Source organism: Carcharodon carcharias, chromosome 11 (assembly GCF_017639515.1).
Source record: "Carcharodon carcharias isolate sCarCar2 chromosome 11, sCarCar2.pri, whole genome shotgun sequence".
In the NCBI taxonomy this organism is placed as follows: domain Eukaryota; kingdom Metazoa; phylum Chordata; class Chondrichthyes; order Lamniformes; family Lamnidae; genus Carcharodon; species Carcharodon carcharias.
The window spans coordinates 20,748,878-20,774,582 of record NC_054477.1 but is presented as its reverse complement, the minus strand read 5'-3'; the positions used below and the strand labels follow the sequence as shown (position 1 = coordinate 20,774,582).

At 42.8% G+C, this 25,705-nt stretch overlaps 1 protein-coding gene across 2 annotated transcripts in view; it reads right to left on the bottom strand.

The window, feature by feature from the left end:
- The window catches only part of asmtl (acetylserotonin O-methyltransferase-like), a 75,913-nt gene that overhangs the window by 3,870 nt on the left and 46,338 nt on the right, over nucleotides 1-25,705 (bottom strand). For both annotated transcript variants that reach the window (XM_041199874.1, XM_041199873.1), the window contains exons 8-13: nucleotides 21,759-22,194; nucleotides 15,034-15,205; nucleotides 7,490-7,656; nucleotides 6,296-6,410; nucleotides 4,236-4,379; nucleotides 927-1,049 (exon numbers count right to left, since the gene is read on the bottom strand). In XM_041199874.1, coding sequence (XP_041055808.1) covers nucleotides 927-1,049; nucleotides 4,236-4,379; nucleotides 6,296-6,410; nucleotides 7,490-7,656; nucleotides 15,034-15,205; nucleotides 21,759-22,194 — 1,157 coding nt within the window. The remainder of the gene's footprint in view (nucleotides 1-926; nucleotides 1,050-4,235; nucleotides 4,380-6,295; nucleotides 6,411-7,489; nucleotides 7,657-15,033; nucleotides 15,206-21,758; nucleotides 22,195-25,705) is intronic.

The following is a 25,705-nucleotide window of genomic DNA, read 5'->3' as shown; positions in this document are numbered from 1 at the left end:
TGAAAAGTTAATCACAACCAGGAGGGGAATGTGACACAAAGTGACCTGTTGGTTAAATCTCAGAACCATCATCTGGGGGAAAACATGTTGAAAGTGAAAAACAGAAACTTTGCTGATGATGGAAGGGGTATCCCAAAAGTGGAAATGGACGCTCTTCATATAGGGAACCAAACTCATCACAACATACAGATAACAAAAGAAACTCATTTCTGTACCTACAGCATGCAATTAAGATGGTAAGAGAGCGTGAAACATATATAAAAAAATAAAGTGGCATTCTCATGGTATCTCAGCGTATTCTGCTAGAAAATGAGTACTTTAAGTATACACTGGCACTGTTCACGGTTCTTGGGAAGCCCTTTTTTTGTCTCAAGACACATTAGGGCAAATGTTAACTTCTGGCATAAGATAAACTGCCCATCCAAATTATATCCTGCCCGATTTTTCCTGTCTTATTTTTAAAAATTTGTTCACAGTACATGGGCATCATCGGCAAGGCCAGCATTTGCCACCCATCCCAAATTGTCCTAGAGAAAGTGGTGAGCTGCCTTCTTGAGCCACCGCAGTCCATGTGGTGTATCCACACTAATAGTGCTGTCAGGAGTTCCAGGATTTTAATCCAGCAACGATGAAAGAACTGTGATATACATCCAAGTCAGGGTGCTATACAACTCAGAAGGGAGCTTGCGAGGGTGGTGTTACCATGCACCTGCAGCCCTTGCTGTTCTAAATGGTAGAGACGGCGCTGTCAAAGAAACCTTGGCAAGTTGCTCACTTGATACGGCCCAAAGTTAAAATTACTGTCAACTGGTTTGTAAAACGTTTAAATGTGGGCAGTGTTTTCCTAGGAGGAAGAATTATATATATAAAAAAAAATAAAAAGACAACTTGTGCTGAAGAGGATTGATGCAAGAAGATTCTATTACCTGGCTTGCACCTCTGAGAGAGTCTGCTTAATAAGAGATCAATCTCGTCTTCCGCCCAGAGATGAAGAATATTTGACAGAATGTAAAGGTCTGCCTCTGGTAGGTCATCTGTGAAGAGGTCTCCTTAAAAAAAAAAGGGTGGGGGGGAGGGGGCAGTGACAGAGGGAACAAACTGAAATGTTAAAACATTGCTTGGCCTGCTGAATATTTCCACACTTCCTGTTGTTACTTCAGAATTCCAACATCTACAGTATTCTGCTTTTGTTCCATGGGGGGAAAAACCCTTAAAATTGATAACTGTTAGTTCTTGGTGTTGGCAAATGACTATGTTTAGAGTATAGCCCGATTTAGCAACATTTCCGATGCATTTGTCATTCATCATTTATGCAGTTTTTACAGCTGCAGCACTATGATCACCAAAGTGATTTGCCTAAAATGAACACATCTAAAAACCAATGGGATCAATATCACACTACATTCTAAATCTAAGGCTAATTTTGCATACATTTTTTGCAACAGATCAGCTTAGGAGTAGTTATTAAACGTTTTGGGTCCACTTCAGGTATTCTCTCGGGCATAGCCATGTTGGTCAATCCCGTTCGTGGTCCAAGAGTCTCACATCCAGAAATGTGCCCATACTGCCCAATATCATATGTGATAGTGTAACCAGGGATGGGACAATAGGGTCCTCTGTGATCTGAAGTGGATACAGTATTCACTGCACATCCACTTGTGTTTTCACTATCAGCAGCTGGACTGAAAAACAGTTTGGTGAGAGGAGGTCAGCTCCAATCATTAAATGGCTCCACTTTAGGCTGCAAGTGAATGTATAGGGTCAGTGTTGTAAGAACATCCCAGTTACTTTGCTCAAATGTAATTTTCCTGAAAAAAGGAAGAAAAATAAGGCTGTCCTCTTCATAAGCCGATTTAACTGTTTTTGGTCTTTCTTTCTAGGTAACTTCGAACTAGACTACAACTTCCAGCTGCAAGCAAAGCACATATATTGCAGTCTCCCGTTTAAAACCTGACTTACTGCCCCATATCTTGCTTTTCCTCTGTGCTCTGAGCAAATACAAGGGCACTTGCCTCCAACCTCTTTTCATTTAGCACTTCTTTAGTAGCCCCTTTACTAAAAAAAACACCCATTCCTCCTCAACTGGGGCCTGGGTCTCAAGGAACCTCCTCTAGCTGCCTTCTCAAAATAAACAGGGGCCATCCTCGCTTAATGAGCCTGGAGTGAGTCACCTTACCCCATTTCAGTTTGAGTAGATTACGAACGGTGACATTTTACATACTGACTTGGTTTAATCCACATTTTCAATGCATGGACCATTTAACAGATAAACTCTGTGCCTCAGATGGAGCCTGTTTTTACACATGTTTGAAATTATTTAAAACATGAAACACAATCGTAACTCATTCCCAAAGCCTTCGCTGAAGGAAAAAAAAAATCAAACATCTCAATCATAGAACAGATGTGTGCAAAGGGAGTGGGTGGTTCCAAGTCACAAATATTAGGTTTTTCAGTGTGTCTTGTGAATATGGATCTTTTATTGCCCTTAGTGAGAATATCCTGTGGGTGCAGGCTTCATTTCTGAGTGATCAGGGGCTAGCACACTTTTCTCAAACTTTGGTGCCTGAAATTTAATTTAACTAAGATTGTTAATGTCAGGTAAAGGAAGCGCTGACCTTGGTTCTGATCCATACTCACTAACCGAATGGTTTGTCAATAACTCACCGTCTAACAAATATCGAAAACGGTGAGCTAGTGAACTCTGACCAACATCACTGGAGTGGCACCTCAGGAGGTGAGAGTGGTGAGAAAATTAGCAAAAAAAAAAGTAAATCTTTAAAACTTGGATACTTTGGTGAGGGATTCCACCACCATACTCGCTGAGTAGAACAGAAGATTGATGACAATCATTCTTTGCCCTCCAGCTTCCCAACCTTCTCCGGCAGTATCTTCTTAGACTCTATTTTACTATTACAACTATGGTGAGTAATCCTGTGGACTTTGTTCTTGTTTCTCCCATGCCACAAATATGCTATGCAGATTCCCATTACAGCAGTTAAGCAGGTAACCCAGGCAGACAAGCCCTGCATTGCCAGGGACAGTATCCTTTGGAGGAGATGTTAACTGAAGCCTCTCTGCCTGATTCAAGTAGATATCAAAAGCTCTCATGGCATTATTCAAAAGGCAGTGAAACCTTCTGGTCTCCTGCCAACATCTGTTCCTCAACTAAAATCACCAAACACAGATTAGCTGGTGATTCATCCAATTAATTAGCAGGATTTTTTTTTGTCTAAGAACTGGTTGACAATTTATCTTTACAATTAGTCAGTATTTCAAAGTAATTCACTGAATAAAACGCTTTGGGCAGAATGCTCTGGTTGGCATGCGGGGGCAGGCCCTGCACACTGACGCGTAGTGACATTGGGCATGCATCCAGAGTTGGCTGCGTGTCCGCCGAGCAGTCAAAGGCCAGTTAAGGCCATCAATAAACTAATTAAGCAATTGTTAGGGCTGCCCATCCAACCTTAAGGTTGGCGGGCAGGCCAAGAGCCCAGGCAGCTTTCACATTTCTCATGAAACCTCATCCATGGGTGAGATGAGGTTTCATGATTGGTTTATTAATTAAATAAAATGTTTTATTAAAATTCATAAACATGTCCCAGCTCATGTGACACTGTCACATGAGGGGACGTCTGAATAATTTAATTTTTTTAAGGGTAGAAAGCAGGACAAGCAAGGTCCCTTATTTTTTCCAATAATTTATATAGATATTTCTTTTCCCACCTATTTCCATTATTTTTAAATGTATTTTTATCCATTGTTTTATCTCTACCTTTCAGCCTTTTTTGATTCCTTCACCTTACCTCACCCCCACTAGGGCTATCTGTACCTTGCTTGTCCCGCTTTCTACCCGTAATTAGCACATTCCTTAGATAATATCACCACCTTCAACACCTCTTTGTCCTTTTGTCTGTGACATCTTTTGGTTATCTATCACCGGCCCTCTATCCAGCTCTACTTGTCCCACCCCCCCTTAAACCAGCTTATATTTCACCTCTCTTCTATTTTTACTTAGTTCTGTTGAAGGGCCATTCAGACTCGAAATGTTAACTGTGCTCCTCCCCACAGATGCTGCCAGACCTGCTGAGTTTTTCCAGGTATTTTTGTTTTTGTTCTGGATTTCCAGAATCTGCAGTTTTTTGCATCATAAGATGCTCAACAGTTATGAGAGAAAAAAGGTAAAGTCCAACATCTGAACCAACAGTAAAACAAAGCCAAATGTTGCTAAGAGTTACCTTCTTTGAAAGTAATTCGACACAGGTTTTGGCCTTGTGGTTGGAAGTACTTAATCTTCTCCAACATTTGTGGCTGGTTAAATACTATGAGTGTCATATCTTGATATGCATTTGCCATTTGATATGTTAAAGCTCCAGCGCATCCTGCAAAAAAAAGGAAAAAAAAACATTTTGGTCATAATTATAATGTGCTTAATATCAAAACTGACTGAAGAAATATCATTAACTTCTTTAAGATCTATTTTGTTGAGCTTCGGGCTGACAGAAGATTCATCTATTAACCTGATCTGCATTGGAAAAGGCGGGACATGGACTGGCTGAACATTATAAGTGCAGTCTTGAAAAATGAAGGCTGAGACATGACCTAATAGAGGTACTTAAAATTATGAAAAAATTTGATATAGTGAATTCAAAGAAACTTCTTTATTCAGAGATTGATGAGAAGGCAGAACTAGGGGAGTGCTTGAATTGAATAGTATAGATGCATTTAAGGGGAAGCTAGACAATCGTATGAGGGAGATGGAATAATGGGTTATGATACAGGTTTAGATGAGGAAAGATGTGAGTAGGCTCGGCTTCAGCATAAACATTGGCAGGGATTTGTTGGGCCGCATGGCCTGTTTCTGCGCTGTATATCCTATGCAATTCTATGCAAACTTAGGGAGTCAAAAAGGTCAGCCAAAAATTCTTAAACCTGAGAGGGCCATCCACATCTCTGAGCAAGCCACTCATAATGAGAGTTCTCCACAATTCTTGATAGCCTGGTTCAAGCATCAAAATTGAGACCTTCACCAACACCACTCTCTTAATTGCCATAACTCCTCAACACACTCTTCAAAGACTCCCCCAAACACTACAGTTTCCCCTCTGAATGTTCCTCCAGCCCTCCTCAGATTAATTTCCTCAAACTTTCACCTGCCAGCGCAGTTTCTATCTACCCAAATGTTAATTCCTGATTCCATGCTCAAGTCTCCATTGCATGCATCTTGCAGCTCAGTGGGTACTTCTGATTCTAGAAGTGAAGACGACCATCAGCAGCATTTCCGTTAAGCTGTGTAGGTGCATGGGTGTCCAGCAGTCCCTACAGGAGACAGACAGGCTGATCTAAAGAAATGGTTCCTTTAAAATGTGCAGCCATGTGACTGTCTTAAAGGAATCATACAATGCAACCAATGGGCCACGAACAGCATAAGAAAATTAGAGGAAATATTACTGGGAGCCCCTAGGATATGCCAGGGGCCTTAAAGATGATGCACAGGAATGAAAATATCACACATAGTACCAATGATACTTGTCTGAGGCTAGAATTAAAATATATTCTCAGAGCAGGGACGGGGTGGGGGGGGTCAACCACAGTTCATCTCTGATTATATAAACCTTCCCAAGCACCGCAAGGATTCAAGGCAGAGTCTCAACACCACTTTCTCAGGGAACGAGGTATGGGAATTACATTTTGGCCCTGTCGGTGCCTCAGATATCGCAAGCGCAACAAAATAAAAATGGCAACACTGAGATTAAAGCTCAGGTACTACACTTTATTTTTATACGAATTAGGAGCTGTAGTTGGCCACTCGTCCCCTTGAGACTGTTCCACCATTCAGTAAGATTATGGCTGATCTGACTGTGATCTCCTGCCTATCCCCAATAACCTGTTACCCACTCGTTTATCGAGAATCTATCTACTGCTACCTTAAAAATATTGACAAAGACTTTGCTTTGGAGCTCTGTTTGAGGAAGGAGCTCCAAAACCTCACTAACCTCAGAGAAAAAAATTCTCCCCCAACTCTGCCTTCAATGTTTTTAAACAGTGACATTAGTTCTGGTTTGTCCAGAAACAGCCTCTCCACATCCTCATTTCCTATTGCAAATTTACTGTTGAGGCATGAGGGGCCAAATGGCTTATTCCTGCTCCTATATCTTATGATCAGCCCACTTTGGGGACTGCTGTACAACAAAGTATATCACTTGCCTGGATGGAGGGGAGTGAAGAAAAATTCACCAGCTTAAAAAGTTCCATTCATAAATTTAAAAACATACAATTAAATTTTTAAAAATCATACCTAAGTCACAAGCTGTTTTAAATGATGAAAGATCAAATGCCGTGACAATGTCATTTCCTGTCACTTTGATAAGGCAGTTAATTGCAGACATAAAGGACAGTGTTTGTTCTGAATTCTGTTGATAGAAAATCTTAAGTTAAAGGGGCACTAAAAAGAAATGACTCAGTGGAGACAACTTAGGCCAATGATTGAATGTTACTACAAAGTGATACCAAATTAATAAATACATATCACATGGCACTGAACTAAGTGTAGTCTCGAGGGATGAAGTGAGATTAGAAGAGAAGGGTCGCTTAGTCCAGGCAGAATTCTTCCCCTACTTTAATTTCATACATTCTTTTACACTTCTGATGAAACATTAACTTTGTTTCTCTCTCCATAGTTACTGCCTGAACTGCTAAGTATTTCCAGCATTTTCTGACCTTATTTCAGATTTCCAGTATCTGTGGCATTTTGTTTTTGAATCTCTTTCTAGTTGTTGGCTGGTTGTGCCACGGGATCTTTTACTGAAGAGGCCAGACAGGGTCTCGGTATAACATCTTATCTGAAAGAGGGCACCTCCAAAACTCCAGTGCTGCACTGGCGTGTCAACCGAAATCAAACAGACTAATCGTGGCTTGCTTTTTAAACAATGCACTGGCTAATGCAAACACAATGGTTCATAAGATAAAATGTAGAATTCCTTATGAATTGAAACTTGGCAGAAGCTGGATTTGGTCACAATTACTGTTGACAACTTTTTCAAGACAGGTTTCCTCTCAACAATAAGCATCACTTTAGAAGAACTTCTGCATATACAGCAGTCTTCGTCACGAAGCTCTAGTGAGACCTGAAAAATGCAATCAGTACTACAAATGGAGTCTGTTGGCTTTTTGTCAATTCGGTCTGTAATGTGAATGCCATTGGCTGGACCAGCATTGACTGCCCATGCCTAATTACCCGAGAAGGTGATGGTGAGCCACCTTCTTGAATTGCTGCAACCCAGGTATACCCACAGTGCCGTTAGGAACAGAGTGCCAGGATTTTGACTGCAAACCACATTGTACAGATAAAGGTCTCTAGATGTTTACTATGTTAAAGGTGCTATATCAACTAAAGTTGTTGTTGTCTCACATTGATACCCAAAGGATAATGGCAGAAAAGGATTGCTGAATTATATCTGGAGTTTCAATGACAAAAACCTAGGCACTTTACCTGAAATAAATTGTCAGCCGTTTTTCCATAGGAGCCTTCCTTTATGGCTGAATCCAGATGTGTGAAAAGTGGCCAAATGTGGTCATTAGCGTAGATAATATAGTCATGTATAGAATTTTCACTGTCTGACACCAGATATGTGTCAGCAAATTGTGTGTTCTTGTACACTGCGAAAGTAAAGTGGAAAGAAAGGAATCCATGTATGGATTACTTGACTTACTGCTGTGCCAAAATGGTACAATACACCCACCCATCTTTTTGCAGGTTGTTAATGACTGTTATTATGTTATAGCTAACTACAAATCCTTGTTTGTTGGAAATGCACAAAGTGCAATTCAGTATTGTGTGCAATTCTGGGAACTCTACTATAGAAAGAGTATTTAACACGAACATGGAAACATTACAAGATAGATTTTATAGGACCGATGCAAGAATGAGAGGAGCAAAGAATATGATGATAAGAAAGGAACAGGACATTTGGCTCTTTAAGCCTGCTCCACCAGTCAACAAGACCATGGCTCATAACAACCACAACTCCACCTTACCGCACTATCCCCAAATCCGTTAACTTCTTAGTATCCAAAAATATATTGATCTCTGTCCTGAATATATGCAATGAGAGAGCCCTGTGTGATACTGAATCCCTAACATCCACAACACTTTTTGAGTGAAGAAATCTCTCCTCATCTCAGGCCTAATTGGCCAATCCCTCATTCTGAGACTGTCACCGCAAAATCTAGGATCCCCAATCAAAGGAAACATCTTTCCAAAAATCCATAAATGGGGCTATCCTGGTAGACCCATCGTTTCAGCCTGTTCCTGCCTCACTGAACTAATTTCTTCCCATCGTGACTATCTTTCTCCCCACTTGTCCATAGACTTCCCACCAACACGTGATTCCTCTGACACTCTATGTCATTTGAACAATTTCTGGTTTACTGGCCCTATTTGCTTCCTTTTCACTATGGACGTCCAATCCCTCTATACCTCCATTCCCCATCAGGAGGGTCCGAGGGCCCTCCGTTTCTTCCTTGAATGGACGCCCGAACAGTCCCCATCCACTACAACTGGCTGAACTTATTCTCTCATTGAATATTCTCACTTCCTCCAAATAAAAGGTGCTGCCATGGGTATTCGCATGGGCCCAAGTTACGCCAGTCTTTTTGTGGGGTCTGTGAAACATTCCTTGCTCCAGTCCTTCTCAGGCCCCCTCACACAACTTTTTTTCCAGTACACTGTTGACTTTTTAAAATTCATTCATGGGATTTGGGCTGCCTAGGCCAGTTATTACTGGTCATCCATAATTTCCATTGAGAAGCTGGTGCTGCACTGCCTTCTTGAATCGCTGCAGTCCATATGTTGTAGGAACATCCACAGTAATGATAAGAAGGGAGTTCCAGGATTTTGACCCAGCGACAGTGAAGGAACAGCAATGTGGTTTCAAGTCAGGATGGTTTGTGACTTGGAGGGGAGCTTGCAGGTGGTGGTGCTCCCATGCATCTGCTGCCCTAGTCCTTCTAGGCAGTAGTGGTTGCAAGTTTGGAGGGTGCTGTCAAAGGAGCCTTGGTGATTTGCTGCAGTGCATCTTGTAGATGGTACACACTTCTGCCACTGTGCATCGATGTTGGAGGTAATGAACATTTAAGGTGGTGGTGGGGGGCCAATTAAGCCTGCTGCTTTGTCCTGGATGGTGTCCAGCTTCTTGAATGTTGTTCGAGCTGCATTCTCCCAGACAAGTGCAGAATATTCCAACACACTCCTGGCTTGTGCCTTGCAGATGGTGGACAGACTTTAGAGAGTCAAGAGATGAGTTGTCTACATAAAATTTCCAGCCTCTGACCTGCTCTTGTAGCCACAGTGTTTATGTGGCTGGCCCAGTTAAGTTTCTGGTCAATGGCAACCCCCCTCCAGGATGTTGATAGTGGGGGATTCAGCGATAATAATGCCATTGAATGCCAAGGGAAAATGGTTACATTCTCTCTTGTTGGAGATGGTCATTGCCTGGCATTTGTGTGGCATGAATGTTACTTGCCACTTATCAGTCCAAGCCTGGCTATTGTCCATGTCTTGTTGCATATGGACATGGACTGCTTCAGTATCTGAGGAGTCACAAATGGTGCTGAGCATTGTCCAATCATCCGTAAACATCCCCACTTATGACTTTATGATGGACAGAAGGTCATTGATGAAGCAACTGAAGGTGGCTGGACCTAGGACACTATCCTGAGAAACTCCTGCAGTGATGTCTTGGGACCGAAATGATTGAAATCCAAAAACCACAACTATCTTCCTTTGTGCTAGGCATGACTCCAACTTTAGAGAGTTTCCCTCCCAACCCCCTATTCCCATTGACTTCAGTTTTGCTAGGGCTCCTTAATGCCACATTCAGTCAAATGCTACTTTGATGTCAAAGACAGTCACTCTCACCTTACCTACTGAGTTCAGCTTTTTCATCCAAGTTTGGACCAAGGCTGTAATGAGGTCTTGAACTGAGTGGTTTAACCCAAACTGATTGTCAGTGAGCAGGTTATTGCTGAGTAAGTGCCACTTGATAGCACTGTCGATGACACTTTCTATCATTTTGCTGATGATCAAGAGTAGACTGATGGGGCAGTAATTGGCTGGGTTGGATTTGTCCTGTATTTTGTCAACAGGATATACCTGGGCAATTTTCCACATTGTCAGGTAGAAGCCAGCGTTCTAGCTGGTCAGGGGCGCAGCTAGTTCTGGAGTACAAGTCTTCATTATTATTGCCAGAATATTGTCAGGGCCTATAGCCTTTGCAGTATCCAATGCCTTCTGATGTTTCTTGATATCATGTGGAGTGAATCAAATTGGCTGAAGACTGGCACTTGTGATGCAGGGGACCTCAGGAGGAGGCCAAGATAGATCATCCACTCAGCACTTACGGCTGCAAATACCTTAGCCTTGTATTTTGCAATGATGCGCTGGGTTCCCTTGTCATTGAGGATGGGGATATTTGTAAAGCCTCCTCCTCCAGCTAGTTGTTTATTACCATTCATGACTGGATCCGTTGGTTGTGAGATCACTTAGCTCTGTCTATTGCATGCTGCATGTAGTCCTGTGTTGTAGCTTCACCAGGTTGACATCTCATTTTTAGGTATGCTTGCTGCTACTCCTGGCATGCCCTCCTCTGCTCTTCATTGAACTGGGGTTGAACCCTCCCACTTGATGGTAACGGTAGAGTGGGAGATATGCTGGGCCATGAGGTTACAGATTGTGGTTGTATACAATTCTGCTGCTGCTGATGTCCCACAGCACCATGTGGATGCCCAGCTTTGAGTTGCTAGACTAGGTCTGTTCGAAATCTATCCCATTTAACATGGTGGTAGTGCCACACATGATGGAGACTACCCCCACTGCAAAGACAGGATTTCATCCCCACAAGAACTGTGTGGTGATCACTCCTACCAATAATTAAGTCATGGACAGATGCACCTGTGACAAGTAGATTGGTGAGGGCAAGGTTAAGTAGGTTCTTCCCTCGAGGTGGTGCCCTCACCACCTGCAAAAGACCCACTCTAGCAGCTACGTCCTTTAAGACTCAGCCAGCTTGGTCAATAGTGGTGCTACCGAGTCACTCTTGCCGATGAACATTGAAGTCCCCTACCCAGAGTACATTATGTGCCCTTGGCACTCTCAGTGCTTCCTCCAAGTGGTGTTCAACATGAAGGAGTACTGACTCATCAACTGAGGGGGAATGATGGGTGGTAGCCAGCAGAAGGTTTCCTTGCCCATATTTGACCTGATGCCATGAGACTTCATGGGGCCCATAGTCGATGTTGAGTACCCCAGGGCAATTCCCTCCCAACTCTATAACACTGTGTCGCTACCTCTGGTGCCAGGTGGTCCGCCGGTTTCATTCCTTTTAGCTTTCATAGCCGTTTGATACAACTAAATGCCTTGCTAAGCCATTTCAGAGAGAATTTAAGAGTCAACCACATTACTGCAGGTCTGGGGTCACGTGTAGCCCAGACCAGGCAAGGATGGCAGATTTCTTCCCGACAATAGTTTCGTGGTCACCATTTGACTAGCTTTTAATTCCAGATTTATCAATTGACTTTAAATTTCACCAATTGCCATGGTGAGATTTCAACCGGTGTCCCCAGAGCATTAGCCTGGGCTTATGTTAATTCAGTGACATTATCAAGATGCCGACTGTATTGGTGCTGCTTTCTGATCTTGCCAAGAAGTGGATAAATTAATCAGTTTAACTTCCAATTTCCATCCTTCTCTCACCTTCACATGGTCCATCTCCGACACTCCCTTTCCCTTCCTTGACTTCTCTGACTCCATTTCTGGGGATAGGCCGTCTATTAGTAATCATTGTAAACCCACCAACTCCCACAGCTAGCTTGACTACTCTTCCTCACAACCTGCCTCCTGTAAGGACTCCATTCCATTCTCTCAGTTCCTCCCTCTCTGTTGCATCTGTTCTGATGATGCTACATTCCATATTGGTGCTTCTGACATGTCCTTCTCCTTCCTCAACTGAAGACTCCCCCTCCCAAACTGTTGGTGACAGGGCTCTCAACCAAGTCTGACCCATTTTCTGCACTTTTGCCCTCACCGCTTTCCCTCTCTCCCTCTCTCCCAGAACCACAACGGGGTTTCCCTTATCCTCACTTTCCACCCCACCAGTCTCCATGTCCAAAGGGTCATCCTCTGCCAAGTCTGTCACCTCCAGCGTGATGCCACCACCAAACACATAATCCCTCAACTCCCCTGTCAGCATTCCAAAAGGACTGTTCCCTCCGTGACACCCTGGTCTACTCCTCTATCACCCCAACACCTCGACCCCTTCCCACTGCACCTTCCCATGCAATTACAGGGAGTGTAACATCTGCCCTTTTATCTCCTATCTCCTCAGTGTCCAAAGCCCCAAACCCTCCTTCTAGATGAATCAGTGATTTACTTGTGCTTCTTCCAATTTGGTATATGTATTCGCTGCTCACAATGAGGTCTCCTCTACTTTGGGAAGAGCAAACAAAATACCTCTGCTCAGTGCGCAAGTTCGACCAGGCCTTCTGGTCGCTTGGCATTTTAGTTCATCACCTTGCTCTCATGCTTACATTCCTGTCCTCAGCCTGTGACAATGTTCCAATGAAACCCAATGCAAGTGTGAGGAACAGCACCTCATCTCCCGATTAGGCACTTTATTAAGTCTGGACTCAACATTGTGTTCAACAACTTCAGTCTGTAAACTCTGTCCTCCACTTTGATTCTTTCTTTTGCTAAGTGAAAGTCTATATCCTGTTTTCATGTTTCTGCTTTCACACATCTGTCCTTTATCCTGCCATTAACATCGACTCTGAACCAATATTTTGTTTCTTTACTACAACCATTACCGCTTCCTTTGTCATTTAATCTCTTCCACCCTCTAACCTGTCACTGAACTTCCTTTTTGTTCCAAATTCCTCTGAATGTCAACATCTCCCAGGTTCTCACCATTTCAAACATATTGAGCTTTTCTACCCTTCCTTCCAAAGTCGATAACGTGACAAGTCCTAAGATGCAGCCCATCAGGTTCAGGGGACTGATCAGCCTTTAGCCCCATTAGTTTCCCTAGTTCTTTTTCTCTAGTGATGGTTATTGTATTTATTTTCCTCTCCCCCTTTTGCCCCATGATTATTTAGTAGCTGAGGTTCAAGCAGTGACCATTGCTAATTATTGCCTGTCAACCTGAAAATGGCCCATTTATTCCTATACTGTTTCTGTTCTTAATTCAGGTTAAAATATTCTTTCCAATTCATTGAACCCTAATTTTGTCCAATACCATCTGGCATGCCATCTTATTAAATGCTTTTTGAAAATCCAAAATACACTACCTCCATTGGTTCCCTCTTATCTGCCTTGCTAGGTTACAATCTCAAAAATGTAACAGATTTTTAAAACCCAATTTTCCTTTCATAAATCTGTGTTGACTCTGCCAATCATATTATGATTCTTTAAATGCCCTGTTACCACATCACAAATAACAGATTCTAGCATTTTCCCTTCTACTGATGTCAGGCTAGCTGGCCTACAATTTCCCAATTACACCCCCTCCCCCTTTCTCGAGTAGTCGAGTTATATTCACTACCTTCTAATCCACGTAGACTGTTCTACAACCTATGAAATTCTGGAAGATCAAAACCAGTGCATTCACTATCTCTTTGAATCATAACATGATCTTCCGGCCCGATCTGCCACTGGGATCATCTGGTCCTGTTGAAAGTCAATGGAATTTTGACTGGGCCGTCGAATCTCCCGAGGCATTCCCACTACAACGGGGCCAGGAAAATCCCTGTCCAAGTTTCAGCAGGGCTTGACCCCGCAACCTGCTGACTCCGAGGCAAGAGTTTCACCATCAAGCCAAGTTAGAAAAGCATTCAACTGCTACATTTCAAGACTTACTTTGATAACTTTTCCACCAAGCCAATTTGGAGAAAAATTGTTGCATTTAATGTTTGTGTTTTAACACATAGGAGCTTCACCCAAGTATAAAAGCGTAGGGATCAAGATAAATTTTTTTCAAGCGTTGAGTGAGGATCTGATATTATCTGCTGTTAAGTCTTTTGGGGAACAATTTGTTAACCTGTCACAGCAACTGATTAACTGATATAAATGGTGCTAGGAAGTCTCTGGTCCATGGTGTTTGATAGGGTGTGTCTGGGAACACAAAAATTTATACAAAAAACATATCGGAGCAGAAAAGGTCAGATCCAGCAATGGCTGCAAGATCCATCTGGACTTTAAAAAGAAAGCTTCAAAGGCAAACTTTTCCCTGGAGAAAGCAGGAGGATAGATACAAGTTAAATCAAGAAAGGTGACGCATTCTAGCATTTTCTGTTTTTACTTCAGATTTCCAACATCTGCGGTATTTTGCTTTTAAAGGTGACCCATTGATCCAGGGAAACATAGCATGCTCACTTTTTTTTATATTATAATGATAAGGTTGTAATAATTGAATTACATGAATTGGATCACAACCGTCCTTCTACCTGTTCACTTGCTCTGAAAGAACACAACTTAACGACGGTATCCGATCTCATCTTACCCAGTGTTTTTCAAACCAACTTTGAGAAAATTGGAATCAAATGCGGACATGTGAAAAAGAAGCAAACATGTAGTTCAGATTACATGCTACTGTTACACCGTTGGCTTACACTAATAGCCAAGTAGAGATTGGGCAGGTTCAGTCTACCTCTCCAGATAAGGGCATGAGATCACTTACAGAACTGACAACAATGAAGCAGGGAAGATATCAAGGCAGACTAAATTAGTAACAAATCTTCCTTTCCCCAATTTCCTTCATTCCTGGTTGATATTCACATCTCCTGTACAGTAAAGCACCCCAACAGTGTCTATTTTACAACCTGCTCTATAAACGCATAAATAATAAAGTCTTCAGTAAAAACTGCACAAACATGCGCAGAAGAGCACGGCAATAAGGAACAGCAAAGGGACAAATGGGGATAGGATCTACACAGACACCCATTAGCACTAAACACAGGATTACCTGAAGAGCATGTGTCACTCACCCTGTGAAGTTCCTGAGGATTTTTTAAGCAAGTTAAGTGATACACAGGCATCCAGGAGGCATTCTGTCCCTTCCACTGTGGCCTCTAATCTCTGAGCAACTTTTGAAACATGTAATCCATATTGTGTACTCAATACATCAAATACTTTCAGTTTAGAAGCTGTGAATAAGACCTGTAAGGTAGAAAAACATTATAGTTAGCTTCTGGGCAAAGGTAGAGCTGGAAAATGCAAAGGAGATTGGTGAGGAGCCTGTTCTTCAAGAAGACAAATGTAACAATATAATTGCAGATACAGATAAACCCCTGCATCATCTTAAAAGCTGAAATAAATGTTGAACGAGAGGGCATTTCAAAAATAACACGAGAAGCTTTGATCTGAAATGCTTCCAACTCACTTTTAAAAAAGGCTCAAAGAGCACTTCCACATGAATAACAACAAATCATTGCTCCATGATCCATGATATTGAGCAGAGTCAAAACTTTAGGTAAACATACAAATGTGAGTAAACAGAAACAGGTTTGCTCCAAGCTACACGACAAAATAATTGTACTTTCCCTTTTAATATGCATTCCACTTTTGACCGAAATCGAAACGTGATTCTTGCCATTGTATAAATCAGAGATGCTGCCAGTCTAATACGAACATACGACTAAGGAGCACGAGTAGGTCACTTGGCCCTTCGAGCCTGCTCCGCCATTCAATAAGATCATGGCTGATCAGAATGTAACCTCAACTCCACATTCTTGCTTACCTACCCCCAATAACCTTTCACTCCCTTAGAACCATAGAACACGACAGCACAAAAAAACAGGCCATTCGGCCCTTCTAGTCTGTGCCAAAATATTATTCCGCTACTCCCATTGACCTACACCCAGTCCATAACCCTCCAGACCTCTCCCATCCATGTATCTATCCAATTTATTCTTAAAACTTAAGAGTGAGCCCGCATTTACGTCAGATGGCAGCTCGTTCCACACTCCCATCACTCTGAGTGAAGAAGCTCCCCCTAATGCTTTCCCCTTTCACCCTAAAGCCATGTCCTCTCGTGTTAAGCTCTTCTAATCTAAATGGAAAGAGCCTACCCACATTTACTCTGTCTATACCCCTCATAATTTTGTAAACTGTTCCTTGTTGCCTGTCCTGCTATACACCTCTCTCTTCTTCTTAACCAGATCGCTAATATCCCTTGAAAACCAAGGTTCCCTATGCCTGTTAACTTTGCCTTTAATCCTGACAGGAACATGCAAACTCTGCACTCTCAAAATTTCGCCTTTGAATGCCTTCCACTTACTGAAAACATCCTTGCCAGAAAACAACTTATCCCAATCCACTCTTCTTCGATCCTTTCTCATTTCCACAAAATTGGCCTTTCTCCAATTTAGAATCTCAACTCGAGGACCAGACCTATCCTTATCCATAATTAACTTAAAACTAATGACATTGTGGTCACTGGACCCAAAATGTTCGCCTACTTTTGTCACCTGATCTGTCTGGTTCCCTAATAGGAGATCAAGTATTGCAGCGTGTGAGCGGCCCAGTGAAGGAGTGGAGCTTTGAGGCTTTGGCTCGAGAGGCTTCGGCAAGCAGAGGCTGAGGATGAGCTTGCTCCCAGTGAAGTAAGGCCAGGTAAGTTCCTTTAACTAAATTAGGAGTAGGTAATGGAAGCAGCAGTTAGGGCAGTCGAACCTTAAACCTTGTTAATCAATAATCTATCTAGCTCTGCCTTAAAAACATTCAAAGACTCTGCTTCTACCGCCTTTTGAAGAAGAGAGTTCCAAAGACTCTCAAACCTCAAAGAAAAAAAATTCTCCTCAGCTCTGTCTTAAATGAGTGACCCCTTATTTTTAAACAGTGGCCCTGAGTTCTAGATTCTCCTAGAAGAGGAAACATCCTCTCCACATCCATCCTGTCAAGACCCCTCAGGATCTTAAAGACGTCAATTAAGTCGCCTCTTACTCTTCTAAATTCCAGCGGATACAAGCCCAGCCTGTCCAACCTTTCTTCATAAGGCAACCTGCCCATTCCTGGTATTAGTCTAATAAACCTTCTCTGAACTGCTTCCAAAGCATTTACATCTTTCTTTAAACAAGGAGACCAGTACTGTACACAATACTCCAGATGTGGTCTCACCAATGCCCTGTACAACTGAAGCATAACATTTTTAAAATTCATTCACTCGATGAGGGGTTCGCTGGCTGGGCCAGCATTTATTGCACATCCTTGTTGCCCTTGAGAAGGTGGTGGTGGGCTGCCTTCTTGAATCGCTGCAGTCCATGTGGTGTAGGTACACCCACAGCGCTGTTAGGAAGGGATTTCCAGGAGTTTGACCCAGCAACAGTGAAGGAACTGTTATTGTGAGGGGAATTGATTAATGATAACAATCTATTAGCTATATTAATTACTTGCTGTACCTGCATACTAAACTTATATGATTCACACACAAGGACACCCAGATCCCTCTGAATCTCAGAGCTCTGTAACCTCTCACCATTTAGATAATATGCTTCTTTTTTATTCTTTCTGCCAAAATGAACAATTTCGCATTTGCCAACATTATGCTCTATTGGCCAGATCTTTGTCCATTCACTTAACCTATCTATGTCACTTTGTTGCCTCCTTACGCCCTCTTCACAATTTACTTTCCTAACTATCTTTGTGTCGTCAGCAAATTTAGCAAACTTTCCTTCGGTCCCTTCATCCAAGCCATTTATATCAATTGTAAAAAGTTGAGGCCCCAGCACTGATCTCTGTGGCACACCACTCGTCACATTCTGACAAACAGAAAAAGACCCATTTAATTTTCCAAAATTCCTGTTAGCTAGCTAATCTTCTATCCATGCCGATATGTTACCCCCTATACCATGAGCTTTTATTTTCTGCAATAACCTTTGAAGTGTCCCTTTATCAAATGCCTTCTGGAAATCTAAGTACAGTACATCCGCTGGTTCCCCTTAATCCACAGCACACGTGACTCCTTCAAAGAACTCCAATAAATTGGTTAAATATGATTCCCCATTTACTCTACCTGATTGCCTTGAATTTTTCTTAGTGCCCTGCTATAACATCTTTTATTAGCTTCTAACATCTTCCCAATGACAGATGTTAGGCTAACTGGCCTGCATATTCCTGTTTTTTGTTCCCTCCCTTTTTGAATAAAGAAATTACAGTTGCTATTTTCCGATCCAATGGAACCTTTCGCCAATCCAGGGAATTTTGGAAAATTAAAACCAATGCATCAACTATTTCACTAGCCACTTCTTTCAAGGCCTTAGGATGAAGTCCATCTGGACCTGGGGATTTGTTAGCCTGCAGCTCGACCAATTTGCTCGATACCACTTCCCAGGTGATTGTAATTTTTCCCGAGTTCCTCCCTCCCTTCCATTTCCTGATTTACAGGTATTTCTGGGATGTTACTTGTGTCCTCTATAGTGAAGACCAAAGCAAAATACCTGTTTAATTAATCCGCCATCTCCCCACTTTCCATTATCAATTCCACAGACGCACTTTCTATAGGACAAAGCTCACTTTGATAACTCTTTTCTTATTTAAATACCTATGGAAGCTCTTACTATCCGTCTTTATATTACTGGCTACCTTTCTCCCTGCTCTAATTCTTCCCCCCTTATTAATCTTTTTGTCATTCTTTGCTGTTCTTTAGATTCTTTCCAATCTTCTGATCTGCCACCCGTCTTTGTGTAATTATATGCTTTTTCTTTAAGTTTGATACTGTCTTTAACTTTTTTAGTTAACCGTGGATGGTGGGCCCTCCCCTTGGAATTTTTCTTTCTCATTGGAATGAATCTGTTCTGTGTATTTGGAAATATCCCTTTAAATGTCTGCCACATTTAAGAAGTATTTGGATGTGCACTTGCGACGCCATGGCATACAAGGTTATGGAAAATGCTGGAAAATGGGATTAGAATAGTTAGGTACTTGTTTGATCGGCGCTGACTCAATGGGTCGAAGGGCCTTTTTCTGTGCTGTAGACCTCTGTGACACTGAACCTCCACTGACCTATCCCTTAACCTCTAAGATAAAAGCAAAAAACTGCGGATGCTGGAAATCCAAAATTAAAAATACCTGGAAAAACTCAGCAGGTCTGGCAGCATCTGCGGAGAGGAACACAGTTAACGTTTCGAGTCCATATGACTCTTCAACAGAGTCCCTTAACCTCATTTGCCAGTTCACTTTAGCTAGCTCCGCTTTCATGCCTTCATAATTGCCATGATTCAAGTTTAAAATACTAGCTTTGGACACACTCGTTTCTCCCTCAAAATTAATGCAAAATTCAATCATATTATGATCGCTGCTACCTAGGAGTGTCTTCACTGTGAGGTTATCAATTAATCCAATCTCGTTGCTCAATACCAGGTCCAGCATAGCCTGCTCTCTGGTTGGCTGCAGAACGTGCTGTTCTACGAAACTGTCCCAAAAACATTCTATGAATTCCTCATCTATGCTAACTTTGTATATCTGGTTTTTCAGGTCTATTTGTAGATTAAAATCCTCCATGATTATGCTGTACGTTTCTGGCAAACTCCCATTATCTCTTCTTTTATACTCTGTCCTACCGTTTAGTTTCAATTAGGGGGCCTGTACACCATTCACATAAGTGACTTCTTGCCCTTATCATTCCTCATCTCAACCCAAAATGCTTTTACATCTTGGTTTCCTAAACTTAGTTCATACTTCTCTAATGTGCTAATACCATCATTAATTAACAGAACCGCCTCTTCACCTTTTCTCAATTTCCTGTCCATCCCAAATGTCACATATCCTTCAATATTCAGGTCCTAATCTATGTCATCCTGTAGCCATGTCTCTGTAATGGCTATCAGATCATGCTTATTTATTTCTATTTGCATTATCAGTTCATCTGTTTTGTTTCAAATGCTACATGTGTTTAGATAAAGAACCTTTAGTTTTGCCCTTTTATTATTTTTGTAGTGTCTAGCCTTATGATTTACTCAGAATTGTACTTTCTGTCCCTTCCTGTCACAGTCTGTTTATCATTTCCCATATTAATACCTTTCTCTTTTGCCTTGACTCTACCCTTTGGTTTACCACGTCATCCCAAATTTGATCCCTTGCCCCTATTCAGTTTAAACTCTATTTCCCTAGTTAGGCGGCTCATGAGGACACCAGCCCCAACACAGTTGCGGTGTAGACCATCCCAAGGGTACAGATGCCACTTTCCCCAATACTGGCGCCAGTGCCCCGCAAACTGGAACCCACTTCTCCCACACCAGTGTTTGCGGCATGCATCCATTCCCTAATCTTATTTGTCCTATGCCAATTTGCACGTGGCTCAGGCAATAATCCAGAAATTATTACCTTTGAGGTTCTGCTTCTTAATTCGGTGCCTGGCTCCTCATTTCTGACTATGCAGAGCCTCCCTCCTCATCCTGCCTATGTTGTTGGTACCTACATGGACCATGACCACTGGATCCTCACCCTCCCACTGCAAGTTCCTCTCTAGGCCTGAGCAGGTGTCCCAAACCTGGCACCGGGCAGGCAACACAGCCGCCTGGACTCTCGCTCTTTGCTATAGAGAACAGTGTCAATCCTCCTCAGTACACTGTCCCCTACTACCATTACGTTTCTTTCTGCTCCCCCCACTTGGATGGCTTCCTGTGCCATGGTCAGTTTGCTCATCCACTCTGCAGCCCCCAATCTCAGCCAAACATGCTGAAACAACATCAAACCTATTGGACAATTGCAGAGGCTCACACTCCTTCCCTCTGGGTCCCCTTTCCTGCCTCACTCGCAGTCGCACCCTCCTGTCCCTGACTACTGACCAAATCAGAAGACCCTATCCTAAGTGGTGTGACTGCCTCCTGGTACAAAGAATCTAGGTAACTTTCCCCCTCCCTGATGTGTCGCAGAGTCTGCAGCTCAGCCTCCAGCTCAATGACTCTGAGCCGAAGTTTCTCAAACTGCAAACGTTTTCTGTAGACGTGTTTGCCCTGGAGCACAATGTTATCCAGGAGCTCCCATATGCTGCAGCCTTGACACATCACCTGTCCTGCCATGCTTAAGGTGTTTTAAATAATTACTTAATTATATTAATCTCTTATTTATGTTGCTTTCTTATAACTTTATCACCAGTTTGTGATCTCTTTTACAACTTAGGGATAGAATAGAACTTAACCACTTACCAGACACTCAGCAAACAGCTAACTCCTTTCTTTGTAATAAAGCAAGAACCAATTTCTATGGGGTGAGAAAGACAGGAGAAACAAACACGTCCTCCCCCTCCACCCCCTCACCGAACTCCCTTCTCACCAAACTCAGTCTTCAGTCAGTTAGCTCAGCTGCACCTCCATTTGTCCAGAAACCAGTCTGAACTGTCCGTTACTCCCATGTGAGCTTGGACAGCAGACTGTTTGATTCTGGGGATGGGGCATCTCAGTCAAGGTCAATCTAGCGGTTAACTTGGGTATATGCATTTCTCGCCTTCCAGCAGGAATCTCTGGATTGAAATGTGGAGAGGAAAAATTGGCTTATTCTCTTCCTATGAAAACCAGAGAGGCAGACGCCTATTAGAGCGTGCCTGCTGCCTCGGCTAACTGAACATCGAACTTAAATCAAGCTCAAGAGCATTCCAGTTTATGGGTTAACGTTACAGATGGGCAATGCTTCTAGCTTTTCGAGCACCCATTGAATTACTTTAATACCTTCAAAACAAAATATATTCATGATTTAATCTACCTCCTCTCATTACCTTTGATGCTTTAAAAGCATCCACTAGGTCTCCGATTTTATGAAGCCACTTCACATTCATCTCATTAATGGTAAAGGCATCTGGTAAAGAGTGGAGCAGTTCCGCTGGACCCTTTGCCTCAGGAAAACTGTGTGGTTTCACCATGCTCAGGCCACTTGCCACCTCTTCTGATGCTCCAACTTGGTCAGCTTTCAGCTTCTTTTCAGCTGTTTCACTCTCCTTGTGGTTTTCAGAGTCATGCTGAAGATCACTGAGGCCTTCGCAACTGGGAATAGAGTGGTCTGCGATACACTGACTTACAGGTGGGTTGTAGATTTCACCCAGCTTCTTGCAGAAGTGATTTAAGGGAAATCCTACAACATTTAGAAAGTCACCATGAACATATTCAACTAGCATTCCACCAAGCGCCTGGATTCCATAGCCACCGGCCTTGTCCCTAGAAGAATAAGGAGCAGAATACTTCATGAAGAACTACTTGTCAAATATATGGTACATAGCTTTTCAGAAACCTTATGAAATAAAAATAAAAACAAAACCGAAAATCAGAAAAAAAAATTACATAAGTGCTGAATTTTATTTATTCATTCATAGGATTTAGGCATGGCTGGAGAGGCTAGCATTTATTGCCCACCCCTAATTGCCCTTGAGAAGGTGATGGTGAGCTGCCTTCTTGAACCGTTGCAGTCTCTGTGGTGTAGGTACATCCATAGTGCTATCAGGGAGGGAATTCCAGGATTTTGACCCATATTGGTAATATATTTCCAAGTCAGGATGGTGAGTGGCTTGGAGGGGAACTTCCAGATGGAGATGTTCACATGTGTCTGCTGCCTTTGTCTTTTCAGATGGTAGCTGTTGTGGGTTTAGAAAGTGCTGTCTAAGGAACCTTGGTGAGACCCTGCAGTGTATCTTGTCGATGGTACACACTACTGCCACTGTGCACCAGTGGTACAGGGAGTGAATGTATGTGGATGGCATGCCAATCAAGCAGGCTGCTTTGTCCTGGATGGTGTCAAGCTTCTTCAGCGTTGTTGGAGCTGCACTCATCCAAGTGGAGAGTATTCCATTACACTCCTGACTTGTGCCTTGTAGATGGTGGACAGGCTTTGGGGAATCAGGAACCGAGTTACTCACCATAGGATTTCTAGCCTTGACCTACTCTTGTAGCCACAGTATCTATATGGCTAATTCAGTTCAGTTTCTGGTCAATGGTAACCCCAGGATGTTGATAGTGGGGATTCAGCATTGCCAATGCCATCGAATGTCAAGGCGCAGTGGTTAGATTCTCTCTTTTTGGAGATGTTCATTGCCTGGCACATCTGTGGCGCAGATGTTACATGCCACTTGTCGGCCCAAGCCTGGATATTGTCCAGGTCCAGCTGCATTTGGATATGGACTGATTCAGTAACTGAGGGGTCACGATTGGTGCTGAACATTGTGCAATCATCAGCGAACATCCCCACTTCTGACCTTATAATGGTCATTGTTGAAGCAACTGAAGATGGTTGGGCCTAGGGCACTACCCTGATGAACTCTTGCAGTGATGTCCTGGAATTGAGATGATTGATCTCCAACAGCCTACAACCATCTTCTTTTGTGCCACGTATGACTCCAAACAGCAGAGAGTTTTCCCCCCCAATTCCCAATGACTCCAGTTTTGCTAGGGCTCCTTGATGTCACACTCGGTCAAATGCAGCCTTGATGTCAAGGGCAGTCACTTCCACCTCACCTCTGGAGTTCAGCTCTTTTTACCATGTTTGAACCAAGGCTGTGATGAGGTCTGAAGCTGAGTGACCCTGGGGGAACCCAAAGTGAGCAGGTTATTGCTAAGCAAGTACCACTTGATAGCACTATTGATGACCCCTTCATCATTTTACTGATGATCGAGAGTAGACTGATGGCGGTAATTGGCCTAGTTGGATTTGCCTTGCTTTGTGCATACAAGACATACCGTGGCAATTTTCCACCTTGCCACTTAGCTGCCAGTGCTATCAATGAAAACAGGCTAACACTTATCAAACCATCGTCAGAAGGGAATACACTATCAGATATTATCAGCGTTTTGACACAAGGTCAAACACAGATATTTTGGGTAACACGGAGCTACAAGACAAGCATTCGCACCTACAATTATCCATGGTAGTGAGAGAGCTATCCCAACAGCATTTATAAAGCATGGATAATGTAGCAAAAGGTCCCAACGTTCTACACAAAGGCATAATCAGGCAAAAATAATGCCAAGCAAAAGGGGCCGATATAAGGATGGGTGACCAAAAGCATGATCAAAAGTGCGTATATGAAGATCCCAAAACAAAAATGTCCCTTGATGTTTAAGGAGGACATCCAAGAGCAAACAGCCTGATGGCTGAAGGCCTGACAGCCAACGCTCCTCAAAAAAAAAGATCTTCAGTACGACTCATAACACAAATCTTCTCTGATCGCAACAAGAACTTACAAATGTAGTGATCTAGAGAGGTGGTCACACCACAGGCTAAGAGTCCACAGGCAGGAAGGGAATGGGTGACCACCAGGCAAAGCAAGAGGACTAGGCAGGCAGTGCAGGAATCTCCTGTGGCTATTCCCCTGCAAAACAGATATACCGCTTTGGATACTGTTGGGGGGAATGGCCTCTCAGGAGAAAGCAGCAACAGCCAAATTGTTGCACTGCGGTTGGTTCTGCTGCATAGGGGAGGAATAAAAAGCGTGGGAATGCAATAGTTATAGGAGAGTCAATTGTAAGGGGAATAGATAGGCGTTTCTGTGGCTGCAAACGAGACTCCAGGATAGTATGTGGCCTCCCTGGTGCTAGGATCAAGGATGTCTCAGAGCTGCTAGAGGACATTCTGAATGGAGAGGGTGAACAGCCAGTGGTCGTGGTACACACTGGTACAAACAACATATGTAGAAAAAGGGATGAGGTCCTAAAAGCAGAACATAGGGAGTTAGGAAGTAAGTTGAAAAGTAGGACCTCAAATGTAGTGATCTCAGGATTACTACCAGTGCCACGTGCCAGTTAGAGTAGAAATAGCAGGATATATCGGATGAATACGTGGCTGAAGAGATGGTGTGAAGGGGAGGGTTTCAGATTCCTGGGGCATTGGGACCGGTTCCAGAGGAGGTGGGACCAGTACAAACTGGACAGGTTACACCTGGCACTGATGTCCTCGGGGGAACATTTGCTAGAGTGGTTGGGGAGGGTTTAAACTAAAATGGCAGGGGGATGGGAACCTATGTAAGGAGTCAGAGGAAGGGGAATCAAGGACAACAACAAAAGACAGAAAGCGGAATAAGAAAAGTGATAGTCAGAGAAATCAAGGGCAAGAATCAAACAGGGCCTCAGTGAAAAATAGTGGGAAAGGGACAAGTAATGTTAAAAAGACAAGCCTTAAGGCTTTGTACCTTAACGTGAGGAGCATTCACAATAAAGTGGATGAATTAACCACGCAAATAGATGTAAACAGGTGTGATATAGTCGGGATTACGGACACATGGCTGCAGGGTGACCAGGGATGGGAACTGAACATCCAGGGTTATTCAGTATTTAGGAAGGACAGACAAAAAGGAAAAGGCAGTGGAGTTGCATTGCTGGTTAAAGAGGAAATTAACGCAATAGTGAGGAAAGATATTAGCTCCGACGATGTAGAATCTGTATGGGTAGAGCTAAGAAACACAAAGGGGCAAAAAATGTTAGTGGGGGTTGTATATAGACCCCCAAACTGTAGTGGTGATGTTGGGAATGGCATTAAACAGGAAATTAGAGACGTTTGTAATAAAGGAACATCTGTAATTATGGGTGACTTTAATATGCATATAGATTGGGCACATCAAATTAGTAACAATACCGTAGAGGAGGAATTCCTGGATGTTTACAGGATGTTTTTCTGGACCAATACATTGAGGAACCAATGAGAGAACAGGCCATCCTCGACTGGGTATTGTGTAATGGGAAA